This window comes from Hemiscyllium ocellatum, chromosome 42 (assembly GCF_020745735.1).
Source record: "Hemiscyllium ocellatum isolate sHemOce1 chromosome 42, sHemOce1.pat.X.cur, whole genome shotgun sequence".
Classification (NCBI taxonomy): domain Eukaryota; kingdom Metazoa; phylum Chordata; class Chondrichthyes; order Orectolobiformes; family Hemiscylliidae; genus Hemiscyllium; species Hemiscyllium ocellatum.
In genome coordinates this window covers 37109325-37125338 of record NC_083442.1, presented here as the reverse complement: position 1 = coordinate 37125338, position 16014 = coordinate 37109325, and the positions used below count along the sequence as shown (strand labels likewise).

At 44.5% G+C, this 16014-nt stretch overlaps 1 protein-coding gene across 2 annotated transcripts in view; it reads right to left on the bottom strand.

The window, feature by feature from the left end:
- Positions 1-16014, bottom strand: part of LOC132834679 (leucine-rich repeat-containing protein 49) — a 258355-nt gene that overhangs the window by 163028 nt on the left and 79313 nt on the right. For both annotated transcript variants that reach the window (XM_060853632.1, XM_060853633.1), the window contains exons 4-5: positions 14207-14380; positions 13008-13113 (exon numbers count right to left, since the gene is read on the bottom strand). In XM_060853632.1, the coding sequence (XP_060709615.1) occupies positions 13008-13113; positions 14207-14380 (280 nt within the window). The remainder of the gene's footprint in view (positions 1-13007; positions 13114-14206; positions 14381-16014) is intronic.

The following is a 16014-nucleotide window of genomic DNA, read 5'->3' as shown; positions in this document are numbered from 1 at the left end:
GATCTTGAGAGACGCAGAGAGAGAGATGGTGAGAGAGGGAGAGAGAAAGGGAGAGGGAGACACGGGGGGAGAGAGGGAAACGCAAAGAGAGAGAGAGAGAGATACGGGGGGAGAGACAGAGAGACAAATAGAGACTGAAAGAGAGAGACAACAAGAGAGAGAGACAGACAGACAGAAAGATGGAAAAAGAGACAGAGAGACAAAGCGAGAGACAGAGATGGAGAGAGAGAGAGACAGACAGACAGACAGAGAGAGCGACAGAGAGAGAGACAGAGAGAGAGAAGGGGGACAGAGGGGAGGGAGACAGAGAGAGAGAGAGAGAGAACAAGAGAGAGACAGACAAAGAAAGAGAGAAACAGAGTGAGAAAGAAATAGAGAAAAAGAGAGGGAGAAAGTGAGAGACGGAGAGAGAGATGTAGAAAGAGAGGGAGAGAGAGAGCCACAGAGAGAGGGAGAGATGGAGAGAGGAAAGGGGGGGGGGGGGGAGTGGGACAGAGAGAAAGAGGCAGAGAGACAGAGAGAGAAACGGAGAGAGACACAGAGAGAGAGAGAGACGCAGAGAGGAGACAGAGAGACAGAGAGTGAGAGATACAGAGAGAGATAGTGACAGAGAGAGAGACAGATAGAAAGAGAGAGACAGACAGACAGACAGAGAGATGGGGGGGGGAACAGAGAGATGGTGTGAGAGAGAGAGAAAGGGGGGGTGGGGACAGGGTGCGAGAGACAGAGAGAGAAACAGAGTGAGGGAGAAATAGAGAAAAAGAGAGGGAGAGAGGGAGAGAGAGACACACAGAGAGAGGGAGAGAGGGGACAATGGAGAGAGGAAGGGGGGGGAGAGAGAGAGAGAAACGGACAGAGGGGGAGAGAGAGAGAGAGAGAGAGACGGAGACAGAGACAGAGGGAGACACAGAGGGAGAGAGACAGAGATAAAGAGGCATAGAGAGAGAGAGAGAGAGAGAGACACAGAGAGAAGGAGAGAGAGACAGAGAAAGAGAGAGAGGGAGAGGTGGAGCGAGAGGGAGAGAGAGAGACAGACGGAGAGAGAGACGCAGAGAGAAGGAGAGAGAGAGACAGAGATACAGAGAGAGATAGTGACAGAGAGAGAGAGACAGATAGAAAGAGAGAGAGAGACAGACAGACAGAGAGACAGGGAGAGGGGGGGAACAGAGAGATGGTGTGAGAGAGAGAGAAAGGGGGTGGGGACAGGGTGTGAGAGACAGAGAGAGAAACAGAGTGAGGGAGAAATAGAGAAAAAGAGAGGGAGAGAGGGAGAGAGAGACACACAGAGAGAGGGAGAGAGGGGACAATGGAGAGAGGAAGAGGGGGAGAGAGAGAGAAAAACGGACGGGGGGGGAGAGAGAGAGAGAGACGCAGACAGAGACAGAGGGAGACACAGAGGGAGAGAGACAGAGATAAAGAGGCACAGAGACAGAGAGAGAGAGACAGAGAGAGAGACGCAGAGAGGAGAGAGAGAGAGACAGAGAAAGAGAGAGAGGGAGAGGTGGAGCGAGAGGGAGAGAGAGAGAGAGAGAGAGACAGACGGAGAGAGAGACAGAGACAGAGATAGAGGGAGAGACGGGGGGGAAGAGGGAGAGAGAGAGATGTAAAGAAAGTGAGAGACGGACAGAGAAGGAGAGGGAGAGAGACGGAGAGAGAGACAGAGAGAAAAGAGAGAGAGAGACAGAGAGAAAAAAAGAAAGAGAGAGACACAGAGAGAGAGATGGTGAGAGAGGGACAGATGGAGGGAGAGAGAGAAACGAAGAGAGAGAGAGAGATACGGGGGGAGAGAGAGATATGGGGGGGGAGAGAGACGGAGAGAGAGAGAGAGGGAGAGAGACAGAGAGAGACGGCGAGAGCAAGAGAGAGACAGAAAGATGGAGAAAGAGAGAGAGACAAAGTGAGAGACAGAGATGGAGAGGGGGAGAGAGGGGGGGAGAGAGAGAGAGAGAGGGGAACGGGGGGGAGAGAGAGAGAAAACAAGAGAGAGACAGATGAAGAACAGAGACAGAAATGGGAAAGAGAGAGAGAGAAACAGTGAGTGAGAGAAACAGAGAGAGAGAGAGAGAGAGACAGATAGAGAGAGAGAGACAGGCAGGCAGACAGAGAGCCAGGGAGAGAGAGAGAGGGACAAAGAGATGGTGTGTGAGTGAGAGAGAGAGAGAGAAAGAGGGAGGGTGGGGGTTTGGGGATAGGGTGCGAGAGAGAAGAGACAGAAACAGTGAGAGGGAGAGAGAGAGATGGAGAGAGAGACAGGAAGAGAGAGTGAGGAAGAGACACCGAGAGAGAGAAAGAAAGATGGAGTGAGAGACGCAGAAAGAGTGGGAGAGACAGAGAGAGAGAGAGACGGAGAAATAGAGGGAGCGAGAGATGGAGAGAGAGACACAGGGGTGACGGAGGATGAATGGAGTGTCGGACAGAGGGAAGAAGGGACGGACAGACGGAGGGACAGATAGCCAGATGGATGGGGGAAGGATTGAGAGACGTATGGACTGGCGGACAGAGGGAGGGATAGATGGAAGGAGGGGCAGATGGAGGGACGGATGGGCGGAGGCTCAGAGTGACAGAAGGACAGACGGAGGTACGGACGAGCGGAGGGATGCTCGGATGGACGGAGGGGTGGATGGAGGTACAGAGAGACGGACAGAGGGACAAATGGAGGGACGAACGGTCGTTGGGACGGACGGAAGAATAGACGAATGGACGGAAAAAGGAAGACTTAAGTAAGAGCAATCATCGAGTAAGGAAACTAGCCACAGTAAAAAGTAACTAAAGTTTGATAGAAAAAGTTGTAGCTGAACATTGGGTGATTTTTAAGGAATTGCTGGTTTCGGATACAGGTAAGGTAAATTCTAAAAGAAGAACAAATTAGAAAACGGAAGTTAGGGATGCTTCAATGACCAATGAGATAAAGATGACAGTAAAATGAAAGAAAATGTGTACAAATGTTTGGGTACAAACCTGTTAGAATTCTTTGAAGAGATAACAAGTAGGTTAGACAAGGGAAACCCATCGGGTGTTATCTATCTAGACTTCCAAAGGCCTTTGATAAGGTGCCTCACAAGAGGCTGCTAAGTAAGGTGAGAGCCCATGGTGTTCGAGGTGAGCTACTGGTATGGATTGAGGATTGGCTGTCTGACAGAAGGCAGAGAGTTGGGATAAAAGGTTCTGTTTCGGAATGGCAGTTAGTGACAAGCGGTGTCCCGCAGGGTTCAGTGTTGGAGCTGCAGCTGTTCACTTTGCATATTAATGATCTGGATGAAGGGACTGGGGGCATTCTGGCAAAGTTCGCTAATGATACAAAGTTAGATGGACAGGCAGGTAGTTCTGTGGAGGTGGGGAGGCTACAGAAAGATTTAGACAGTTTAGGAGAGTGGTCCCGGAAATGGCTGATGAAATTCAACGTGAGCAAATGTGAGGTCTTGCACTTTGGAAGAAAGAATACAGGCATGGAATATTTTCTAAACAGTGAGAAAATTCATAAAGCCAAAGTACAAAGGGATCTGGGGGTGCTAGTTCATGATTCTCTAAAGGTTGACTTACAGGTTGAGTCCGTGGTTAAGAAAGCAAATGTAATGTTGACATTTATCTCAAGAGGGTTGGAATATAAAAGCAGCAACGTGTTACTGAGACTTTATAAAGATCTAGTTAGGCCCCATTTAGAATACCGTGTCCAATTTTGGGCCCCACACTTCAGGAAGGACATATTGGTACTGGAGCGTGTCCAGTGGAGATTCACATGTATGATCCCTGGAATGGTAGGCCTAACATTTGATGAATGGCTGAGGATCCTGGGATTGTATTCATTAGAGTTTAGAAGATTGAGATAGACAATAGGTAGAAATATACAAGGTAATGCATGGATTAGAAAGGGTGGACACTGGGAATTTATTTCAGTTAGGCAGGGAGACGAGGACCTGTGGGCGCAGCCTTAGAATTAGGGGCGTCAATTTAGAACAGAAATGAGGAGACATTTCTTCAGCCAAAGAGTGGTGGGCCTGTGGAATTCATTGCCACGGAGCGCAGTGGAGGCTGGGATGTTAAATGTCTTCAAGGCAGAGATCGATAAATTCTTGACCTCGCAAGGAATTAAAGGCTACGGGAGACTGTGGGTAAGTACAGTCAAAATGCCCATCAGCCATGATTGAATGGCAGAGTGGACTCGATGGGCCGAATGGCATTACTTCCACTCATATGCTTTATGGTCTTATGTTAGCTGAAATCCTCAAGTGAGAACCAGACCAAATATCATGAACTGACAGGCAAAACGGAGAGGAAAATAAGACTGGAAAGGAGACAACCTGAGAATAGAATGACAATTAACGAATAACAAGACAAAAATCTTCCAGTCTGTAAAAAATAACGGGATTGGAAGAGGGTGATATCTGGTAGAGACAAAGGTGATTTATATGAAGAGGCACAGAGCAAGGCCAGAATATTTGCTGGGTATTTTACTTTGGTGTTTACAAAGGAAGAAAATGCTGAGAAAAGGGCGGCACGGTGGCACAGTGGTTAGCACTGCTGCCTCACAGTGCCTGAGGCCCGGGTTCAATTCCCGACTCAGGCGACTGACTGTGTGGAGTTTGCACGTTCTCCCCGTGTCTGCGTGGGTTTCCTCGGGTGCTCCGGTTTCCTCCCACAGTCCAAAGATGTGCGGGTCAGGTGAATTGGCTATGCTAAATTGCCCGTAGTGTTAGGTAACGGGTGAATGTAGGGGTATGGGTGGGTTGCGCTTCGGCGGGTCGGTGTGGACTTGTTGGGCCGAAGGGCCTGTTTCCACACTGTAAGTCTAATCTAATCTAAAATATCACTGGAAGGTATTAGATGGATTCATAGTGTCACTGGTAGACAGGTTAGTGAAGAAGGCATTTGGTCCGCTTACCTTTATTGAACAGTACATTGAGTACAGGCATTGGGCGGTTATGTTGCAGCCATACAGGACATTGGTTAGGACACTTATAAATGCTGCACTCAAATCTGGTCTCCTTCCTCACGGAAACATGTCGTGAAATGTGAAAGGGTTCAGAAATAATTTACAAGAATGTTGCCAGGATTGGAAGGTTTGAGCTGTAGGGAGAGGCTGCTATTTTCTCTGGAGTGTCAGAGGCTAAGGATTGATCTTATAGAGGTTTGTAAATTCATTAGGGGCATGGTGAGGGTGAATAGTCAAGTCTTTTCCCTAGGGTAGGCGAGTCCAAAACTAAAGAGCATAAGTTTAAGATGAAAGGAGAAAAAATATAAAGGGGGCCTAAGGGACAACATTTTCATGCAGAGAGTGGTATGTGTATGGAATGAACTACGAGAGCAAGTGATGGAGGCAGGTTCAATAACAACATTGAAAAGGCATCTGGATGGGTATATGAATAGGAAGGGTTTAGAGGGACATGGGCCAAATGCTGGCTAATGGGACGAGATTAATTTAGGATATCTGGTCGGCATGGACAAGTTGGACTGAAGGATCTGTTTCCAATGTTATACATTTTTAATGATAAGAAAGAACATAGTGGGAAAAGGAGACCATGCTTTGAGTGCATAAATGATATGATTTAGATGGCTTGCATCCAAGGTTTCAAAGGGAAGCTTGGGGTGTAGAAATAGATTACCATTAATTGAGGCTCGTCAAACAGAAGAATCTACATTTTTTAGATAAGAAATTGGTTTAAGGTCAGAAAACAGTGAATTATAATAACTGTTATATCTCTCACTAGAGCATGGTCAACACTACATTTCCAAATAATCAGTCTTACAACTACCCTATGACTTGGACACCGGAATTCAGAGTATATTCCAAAATTTGCTGATGATAGGAAATTTGGACATTTGGCAATAGCACAGGTGACACCAATTAACTGCAAAAAGACAGGGATAGGCTATCATAAGCGGCAAACAAGTCATAGATGGAATTTAATGTGGGGAAGAGTGAGATGATACATTTTGTGACAGGAATTGGGAGAGGCAATATAGCCTTAACGACATTATTCGCAAGAGGAACAGAAAGACCTAGGGCACGTGTACATAGATCTTGAAGGTGTCAAAATATATTGAAAGAATGTGGTGCGAAGGTCCTTGACAGCATGCAAAAGAGATTGTTCAAAATGGTTCCAAGGTTTAGGACTTTTAGATTCAAGGTCAGGTTGAAGTTGTTCTCTTTGGATTATGACAGGTTAAGATAAGATCAGGTGTAGAAAATTGTTTTGATTAGCTGATTTACTGTGGAGGATATGGAAGCGAGAGAATTTGGAGAAATAAACAGTAATATCTTGAAAAGTGTCCACATTACCAGACAAATGTAAGGTGTTGGACTTTGGGAGATTAAATATTAAGGGAAAGTATACAGTTAACAGCTAGACTCTGAACAGCACTAATGTCAGTATTAGGCAGGAGCCAGACAATGTAAGTTGTGAGGTTGCTGTTATCACATTTGACATGTGGGAACTGTTAAACACCTACTGAAAGAGTTCAGGACCAGGATGTTCCAGTGAGGAGAAAGGACAAGGTGTCAAGCTAAGGGGCCCTTGGATAACAAGGGGGGGTTGTGAATTTAGTCAAAAGGAAGAAAGCACATGTAAGGTTTAGGAAGCTAAAATTGGACAAGGCCTGCGAGGAAGATAAAGAAAGCAGGAAGGAACTCGAGCAGGGAATTAGAAGAACAAGAAGGGAACACGAAATGACCTTAGCAAGCAGGTTCAAAGAGAATCCTAGGGCATTCTATGCATATTAAAAACAAGTGGATAACTAGGGAGAAGGTAGGACCAGAGTTGAAAAATGTGGTGCTGGAAAAACACAGCAGGCCAGGCAGCATCTGAGGAGCAGAAGAATCAATGTTTCGGGCATAAGCCCTTCTTCAGGAATGAGGCTGGTGTGCCAAGCGGGCTGTGATAAAAGGTAGGGGGGAGGGAATTTGGGGGAGGGGCTTTGGGAATACGATAGGTGGAAGGAGGTGAGGGTGAGGGTGATAGGCCGGAGAGGGGGTGGGGGCGGAGAGGTCGGGAAGAAGATTGTAGGTCAAGAGGGCGGTGCTGAGTCCGAGAGTTGGGACTGAGACAAGGTGGGAGGACACGAAATGAGGAAGCTGGAGATATTTACATTCATCCCGTGTGGTTGGGGGGTTCCTAGGCGGAAGATGAGGCGCTCTTCCTCCAGGCGTCGTGTGGCCAGGGTCTGGCGATGGAGGAGGCCAAGGACCTGCAAGTCCTTGGCGGAATGGGAGGGGGAGTTAAAGTGTTCAGCCAAGGGGCAGTTGGGTTGGTTGGTCCAGATGTCCCTGAGGTGTTCCCTGAAATGTTCCGCAAGTAGGCAGCTTGTCTCCCCAATGTAGGGGAGACCACATCGGGTGCAGTGGATACAGTAAATGATGTGTGTGGAGGTGCAGGTGAATTTGTGACAGATATGGAAGGATCCATTGGGGCCTTGGAGGGAGGTGAGGGGGAACGTGTGGGCGCAAGTTTTGCATTTCTTGCGGTTGCAGGGGAAGGTGCCAGGAGTGGAGGTTGGGTTGGTGGGGAGTGTGAACCTGACGAGGGAGTCACGGAGGGAGTGATCTCTCTGGAACGCTGATAGGGGTGGGGAGGGAAATATATCCCTAGTGGTGGGGTGTGTTTGGAGGTGGCGGAAATGACAGAGGATGATATGATGTATCCGGAGGTTGGTGGGATGGTAGGTGAGGACCAGTGGGGTTCTGTCCTGGTGGTGATTGGAGTGTCGGGGTTCGAGGACAGAGGTGCGGGAAGTGGAGGAGATAGGGTGGAGAGCATCGTCGACCACGTCAGAGGGGAAATTGTGGTCTTTGAAGAAGGAGGCCATTTGGGTAGTTCGGTAGTGGAATTGGTCCTCCTGGGAGCATATGCGGCAGAGGTGAAGGAATTGGGAATATGGGATGGCGTTTTTACAGGGGGCAGGGTGGGAGGAGGTGTAATCTAGGTAGCTGTGGGAGTCGGTCGGTTTGTAGTAAATGTCTGTGTTAAGTCGGTTGCCAGAGAGAGAAATGGAGAGGTCTAGGAAGGGGAGGGAGGAGTCTGAGACAGTCCCGCTAAATTTGAGGTCGGGGGTGAAGGTGTTAGTAAAGTGGATGAACTGTTCAACCTCCTCGTCGATGTAGCGGAGGAAAAGGTGGGGGGTGGTGCCAGTGTAGCTGCGGAAGAAGGTAGAACCATTCAAGGATAAAGGAAGGAACTTTATGGAGGCAAAGCATGTAGGCGAGATTCTAAATGAATACTTTGCATTGGTACTCACCTGGGAAAAGGACATGAAGGATAGTAAAATTTGAGTGGAGCATGCTAATGTGCCAGGGCATTTTGAGATTAAGAAAGAAGTGGTGTTGGGTCTCTTGAAGAGCACTAAAGTAAGTAAGTCCACAGGGTCCAATAGTATCTACCCCAAATTACTGGGAGAGGCAAGAGAGGAGATTGCTGGGGTCTTGACCAAGATCTTTGTATCCCCATTAACCACTGGAGAGATCCTGGAATAATGGCAAGTAGCTAATGCTGTTCCTTTGTTTAAGAACAGAAATAGGAACAATTCAGGAAAGTGTAGACCGGCGAGTCTCACATTGGTAGTTGTGAAGCTATCTGAGAGAATACTTAGTGAAGGGATTTATGCACATTTGGAAAAGCATGGCCTAATTAGGGACAGTCAGCATGGTTTTGTGCAGGGCAGGTCACATCTTACTAACTCAATTGAATTTGTCAAGGTGGTGACAAAGGTGAGCAATGAGGCTAGAGCAGTGGATGTTACCTACATAGAGTTCAGTAAGGCTTTCAACAAGATCCCTCATGGTAGGCTCATCCAGAAGATTAAGATGCATGGGATCCAAGGTGACTTGGCTGCATGGATTCTGAATTGGCTTGCCCATAGAAAGCAGAGGGTAGTGGCAGAAGGGTGATTTTCAAGCTGAAGGTCCATGACTAGTGGTGTTCTGCAGGCAACTGTACTGGGACCTCTGCTGTTTGTGATTTATATAAATGACTTGGATGAAAATGTAGATGGATAGGTTAGTAAATGGACAGACAATACAAAAATGATTGGAGTTGTGGATAGTGTAGAATGTTATCAAAGGATACAGCAGGATACAATCAGTGCAGACATAGGTGGAGAAATGGCAGGTGAAGTTTAATTTGTGTCAGTGTGATGTCTTGCACTTTGGGAGATCAAATGTTAAGGAAAAGTATATAGTTAATGGCAGGACCCTGAACAGCATTTACGTATTCAGGGATCTTGGAGTTCAAGATCCCTATACAGCTCCTGAAAGTGACGACACAAGTGGATATAATAAAGAAGGCATATGGCCTTTACTGATCAGAGAACTGTGTGCAAGAGTCAGGATGTCATGCTTCAGCTTTATAAGACTTTGGTCAGGCCACACCTAGAATATTGCATTCAATTCTGGTCGCCACACTACAGGAAGAGTGTGAAGGCTTTAGAGAGGGTTCAGAAGAGGCTTAGCAAGATACTGGATTAGAGAGTATGAGGTAGAAGGAGAGCTAGAAAACTTGGGTTGTTTTCTCTGGAGCAGCGGAAACTGAGAGGATACTTGACTAAGTCTGTAAAATTATTAGATGCATAGATATGGTTCATGGTCAGAATCTTTTTCCCCCAGAGTTGAAATGTCTACAACTGGGGGAGAGGGGGCATGCATTTAAGGTGAGGGGTGAAAGTTCAAAGGAGCTGTGAGGGGTAAGTTTTTTTTCACACACAGAGTGGTAGGATTCTGGAATGCGCTGCTGGGGTGATGGTGGAGATAGGGGCATTTATGGGGCTTTCAGATGAAAGCATGAATAAGCAAGGAATGAAGGGATCAGTATAATTTAGTGTCATTTTCGGCATAACATAGTGGGTCGAAGGGCCTGTTCCTGTGCTGTATTGTTTTACATCCTATATTACAGAGGTGATGGTACTGGATGTCTTAAAATGCATAAAGGTGTATCCAAGAACTTTGTGGGAAGCTAGGGAAATGATTGTTGGACCTTTTGTTAAGATATTTGTATCATCATAGCCATAAGTATGGTTCCATTATTTCAGAAAAATGCCAGGAAAAGCCAGGGAAATATAGACCAGTGAGCCTGACAAGTTGTGGTGGATATGTCGTTGGAGGGGATTCTGAGGGATAGGATCCACAGGTCTTTGGAAAGGCAAAGACTGATTAGGGATAGTCAACATGATTTCATGCATGGAAAAACTTGATTGAGTTTTTTGAAGAAGTGGCAAAGACTACTGATGAAGGCAGAGCTGAGGATGTTGTCTATATGGACTGCAGCAAGGCATTCAACAGGTTCCTCATGGTAGACTGGTTTGCAAGCTTAGATCACATGGAATCCAGGGAGAGCTAGCCAATTGGATATAAAACTGGCTTGAAGGTAGGAGACAGAGGGTGGTGGTGGAGGGTTCCTTTTCAGACTGGAAGCCTGTGACCAGCGGAGTGCCACCAGGATTGATTCTGGGTCCACAACTTCTTGACATTTATTAACATAATTAGAATGTGAATACCAGAAGAATAAGGACAGAAGAACTAGGAGCAGGAGTAGGTTGTTTGGCCCTTCGAGCCTGCTCCACCATTCAATAAGATCATGGCTGATCTTTTGTGGACTCAGATCCACTTACCCGAGCTCTCACTGTATCCTTTAATTCCTTTACTGTTCAATAAAAATCTACCTTTGCTTTAAAAATATTTACTGAAGTAGCATCAAGTACTTCACTGGTCAGGAAATTCCATAGATTAACAACCCTCTAGGTGAAGAAGTTCCTTCTCAAATCAGTCCTAAATCTGCTCCTGCTAATCTTGAGGCTATGCCCTCTTGTTCAAGCTTCACCTGCCAGTGGAAACATCCTCTCTACTTCTATGTTACATGTTCCCTTCATAATTTTATATATTTCTATAAGATCCCCCTCAATCTTCTGAATTCCAATGGATATAATCCTAATCTACTCAGTGTCTCCTCATAAACCAACCCCCTCAACTCCGGAATCAACCTAATGAACCTCCTTTGCACCCCTCCAGTGCCAGTACATCCTTTCTCAAGTAAGGAGACCAAAAGTGCATGCAGTACTCCAGATGTGGCCTCACCAGCATTTTGTACAGCTGCAACATAATCCCTCTGCGTTCAAACTCAATCCCTTTAGCAATGAAGGAGAAAATTCCACTTGCCTTCCTAATTACTTGTACCTGCAGACCAACCTTCTGTGATTCATGCACAAGGACACCCAGGTCCTTCTGCATAGCATCATGCTACAACTTTTTACCATTCAAATAATAATCATTTTTACTATTATTCTACCAAAACGTATGACTTCACATTTATTAACATTGTATTCCATTTGCCAGACCTTTGCCCACTCACTCAATGTATCTATGTTCCTCTGCAAAGTTTCACAGTCTTCTGCACACTTTACTATGCCACTCATCTTAGTATCATCTGCAAACTTTGACACCTCACACATGGTCCCCAACTCCAAATCATCTATATAAATTGTAAATAATTGCGGTCTCAACACTGATCCCTGAGGCACACCACTGGTCACTGATATCCAGTCAGAATAGCACTCATTTATCCCAACTCTTTGCTTCCTGTTAGTCAACCAACCCTCTATCCATGCTAATACTTTACCCCTAACGCCATAAATCCTTATCTTATGCAGCAGCCTCTTGTGCATCACTTTGTCAAGGCCTTTTGGAAGTTTGCAGATGGCACTACAATTTATGGTACAGTGGATAGTGAAGAAGGTTATCTCAGAGTACAGCGTGACCTTGATCAGATGGGCCAGTGAGCCGAGGCGTTGCAGATAGAGTTTAATTTAGATAAATGTGAGGTGTTAGATTTTGGTAAAGCAAAGCAGGGCAGGACTTATTCACTTAACGGTGAGATCCTGGGTAGTGTTGCCGAACAAAAAGATCTTTGACTGCAGGTGCATAGTTCCTTGAAGGTGGAGTCACAGGTCAACTGGGTAGTGAAGAAAGCATTTGCAACACTTGCCTTTATTGGACAGCGCATTGAGTATAGGAGTTTGGGTGTCATTTTGCAGTTGCACAGGACATTGGTTAGGTCACGTTTGGAATACTGCATTCAATTCTCGTCTCCCTGAAAGATGTTGTAAAAGCTGAAAAGGTGCAGAAAAGATTTGCAAGGATGCTGATGGGTTGGAGGGTTTGAACTAGAGAGAGGCTGAATAGGCTGGGGCTTTTCTTCTCCCAGAGTGTTGGAAACTGAGGGATAACCTTATAGAGGTTGATAAAATCATGAGGCACTTGAATAGGGTGAATAGAGTATTCCAAAACCAGAGGGCATAGGTTTAAGATGAGGGGGGAAAGATTTAAAAGGAACCTGAGGGTCAATTTTTTCATGCAAAGAGTGGTGTGTGTGTGGAATGCACTGCCAGAGGTGGTGGAGGCTGGTATAATTACAACATTTAAAAAACATCTGAATGAGTATGTGAATAGCAAGGGTTTAGAGGGATATGGGCCAAATGCTGGTAAATGAGACTAGATTAAACTAGTATATCTGGTCGATTTGGACGAGTTGGACCAAAGGGTCTACGTCCAAGCTGTACAACTCTACAATTCTATGACTAGGGGATAAACATGTAAGAATGCAGTGAGACCTAAGGAATTGTGGAACAGATTAAATTGTGTTACTGAGAGCTGGCATGGGCTTAATGCGCCCAATTGTGTCTTTCTGTGTCATAATGATGCGCAGGCTTAAGATTAATAATGCCAGCAGAATGTAATTATATCACTACACCATTTCCTTTACAAATATAGTTCCAGGGAGCTATTATGGAGAAAGGATGCATAGAACTGTGACAATACAATGACAATAATAAGTATAGTTTAGAGACAGAAAAAGCACGCAAACCTAACATTTTTCTACAAACTGAAGTGTGCATTTTCTTCTTTATGTATTTTGTTTGTTTATAAGCAAATATCTTCATTCACTCAGGATCCTGAAAATCTCTCTCACACACACACACACACACCTCCCAACTTTAAATAAACGTTTTTCCTATTTCAAAATACTCACCTATCTAAATTTAGCCGATCAGAATGTTCTGCCCTTTCCTCGGGTGTGCGGTACACAACAGGAATTCCAGGAGTTGATGGTGTCTCAGAAAAAATTACATGATCACCTAGAAGACATTAACTGCACCGATTACAGGGTAACCCCCATATCCGTGGGTCCGAATACCGCAGTTTCAGTTACCCGCGGTTTACCACGGCCCGAACATATTATAGGGAACCTTCCAGAACCAGGAGGCTGCGGGAAGGTATGTTTCCCATTTAAATGACTGGATTTGCACCCATCTGCAGTTTCAGACTTCCGTGGTAGGTCTTGGAACATATCCCCCACAGTAAGGAGAGTTACTTGTATAGAGAAATTCACTATCTATTTAGAACAAACTATCACTAGAGTATTAAAAGACACATTAATTGCTTTGCACCCAACATTGAAAATACTTTTAAAATCCATTAAATACATCTTTCAGAACTGACTCAATCCTTTAGGCAAGAGACAAGAGGTGAAAAAGGGGGAGAAAAAGTTATTTTAGCACTTCTTTAAGTCAAGATAATTTTCAGCTCATGACAAAATTTATTGAAACAAGAGGAGGCCTTCAGCCTCCTGGGCCTGTTTATCATCCAGTTAGATCATGGCTGATCTAAACATCAATTCCATTTGATTATCTTGGTTCCATAATTCTCAAAACCCTTGCCAAACAAAGTACATTCAATCAACACCCAGCCTCAACATCTTTTTGGAGAGAGTGAAGACTAGATTTCCACTAACTGTTGTATGAAGAAATGCTTCTGCCATCATTCAAGATTATTATTCCTTATCCTGAACGTTCCTCAATACAGGAAATCGTTTTATTCTCGTTTCCCTATTAAATCCTGTGATCAGCTTAAATACATCAACAAGATCTTTGTAAATATGATTCCTCTATAATCTTTTGTATTCAAGGAAACAAAGGTCCAATCTGTGAAGCAAACTATTTGCATAATTGTAAACATTTTATCTATCATTTTGAAGAATCTGTGATACATGAGACATCTATGCATACAATAAATAAGGTTCAATGTCCAATATTGGACATATTACTAGAAACAGGATTTAAGATGAGCTTTGCAAACTACAATGTTTCTTTGCATTCCAATTGTCTTAAGATAGAGGCCAAAAGTCCTTCAGTCTTTTTACAAACCAAAACAGAATGATTTATGAAGTACCTGGTAAATATGGCAAAGTTCCTTGACTGTGAGATGGGGAAGGGACAGCACTACGAGAGCCCTGTCGTGACTTGCATTTTACTGAAAGGGGAACATACGATGGTACATCTCCAGCTGATACCCGCGACATTGACTCCGAGTAATAGTGAGTTGGATCATCATGGCATATTGTGTCTGTAAATGACAAAAACTGGATACAGCATCTTCACGTATGCAGTTTGCTTCACTATAACTTGTGTACTTAACACACTGCTTAGTGTGAAGCTCTAGCAATTTATATTCTACTATTTTAATTGATCACTAACAATAATTGATTTTAACTGTAACAATGAAAAAATACATGCAATAGTCAATGATAGAAAATGTAATTGTTTATTGTATTTCTCATTTTTTGTTTGTTGAGTTCTTCTAGAGATCGAAGTCTTCCTTTTCTAAGAAGCAATAATATCCAAAATTAATATTAGCATTTGATTTGCTGGAATTCAAAGTTTCTCAGCAATTTTGTATGGAACTATTCTCTTACATTTTAATATGAATTTCCATTACATCATTAGAGCTCAATAATTGAAAGATGTTCCTGATCTTCTTCTGCTTTTTACAACTTACATTGCCGGAAACCAGTTTCAAGAGGGGTAGAAAAAAAAATAGATATTTCAGAAAACTGAAAAAGTCAGGGCAAAGATTCTGAAGGAGGGAAGAGGGAGCAAACTTTTGATTAACTTATTTCTCTGGAAGGGACCAGGGTGCTCTACAATATGCATTTGACATAGAACTACAGACCAGAAAACGATGAATTTCCTTTAATAACTTAAAAGATTTGAGGAGGTTTAAAAATGTCCATAAACTCAAACAAGTTGCAATGGATGACAGAGTTTTGAAAATAGAGTGGGAAAAAGTAGACTGAGAAATGTGAGGAAAATACTACAGGCTGGCTCATGACGAAAATGCACACTGGAAACATTACCTATTGATAAGCTACATCTCACAGCATTCTTACAAACAAATAATTCATTGACCCTCTTAGAAAGTGGAGAACCTTTATTATAACTCATTATAATAAACACAGACTTAATGTAAGACGTAGCTTACACTGATTAGCAAGACAGATAGGACTGCAGATGCAAGAAGTCAGAGTCAATAGATGTGAAGCTGGAAAAGCACAGCAGATCAGACAACATCCAAGGAGCAGTAGAAAGTGAGGACTGCAGATGCTGAAGATCAGAGTCTAGAGTGTGGTGCTGAAAAAGCGCAGCAGCTCAGGCAGCATCCAAGGTACAGAAGAATCAATGTTACGGACATAAGCACTTCATCAGGAATGAGGCTTTTCAGTCGGGGGGGGGGGCTGAGAGATAAATGGGAGGGATGTGGGGATAGATGGAAGGTAGCTGAGAATGCAATAGATACATGAGGATGAGGGATAAGTTAATAGGTCAGAGAGGAGAGTGCAGCAGATAGTTGGGAAAGGTGATGGACAGGTCAGGGGGCAGTGCAGAGTTGGAGGTTTGGGACTGGGATAATGTGGGGGGAGGGGAAATGAGGAAACTGTTGAAATCAACAGTGATCCTGTGTGGTTGCAGGGTCCCAAGGTGGAATATGAGGTGTCCTTCCTCCAGGCGTCAGGTGGTAAGGGTTTGGCGAGGGAGGAGGCCCAGCACCTGCATGTCCTTGATAGATTGGGAAGGGGTGTTGAAGTGTTCAGCCACGGGGTGGTGGGGTTGTTTGGTGTGGGTCCCAGAGATGTTCTCTGAAGCGAACCGCAAGGAGGCATCCTGTCTCCCCAATAGAGGAGACCATATCAGGTGCAACGG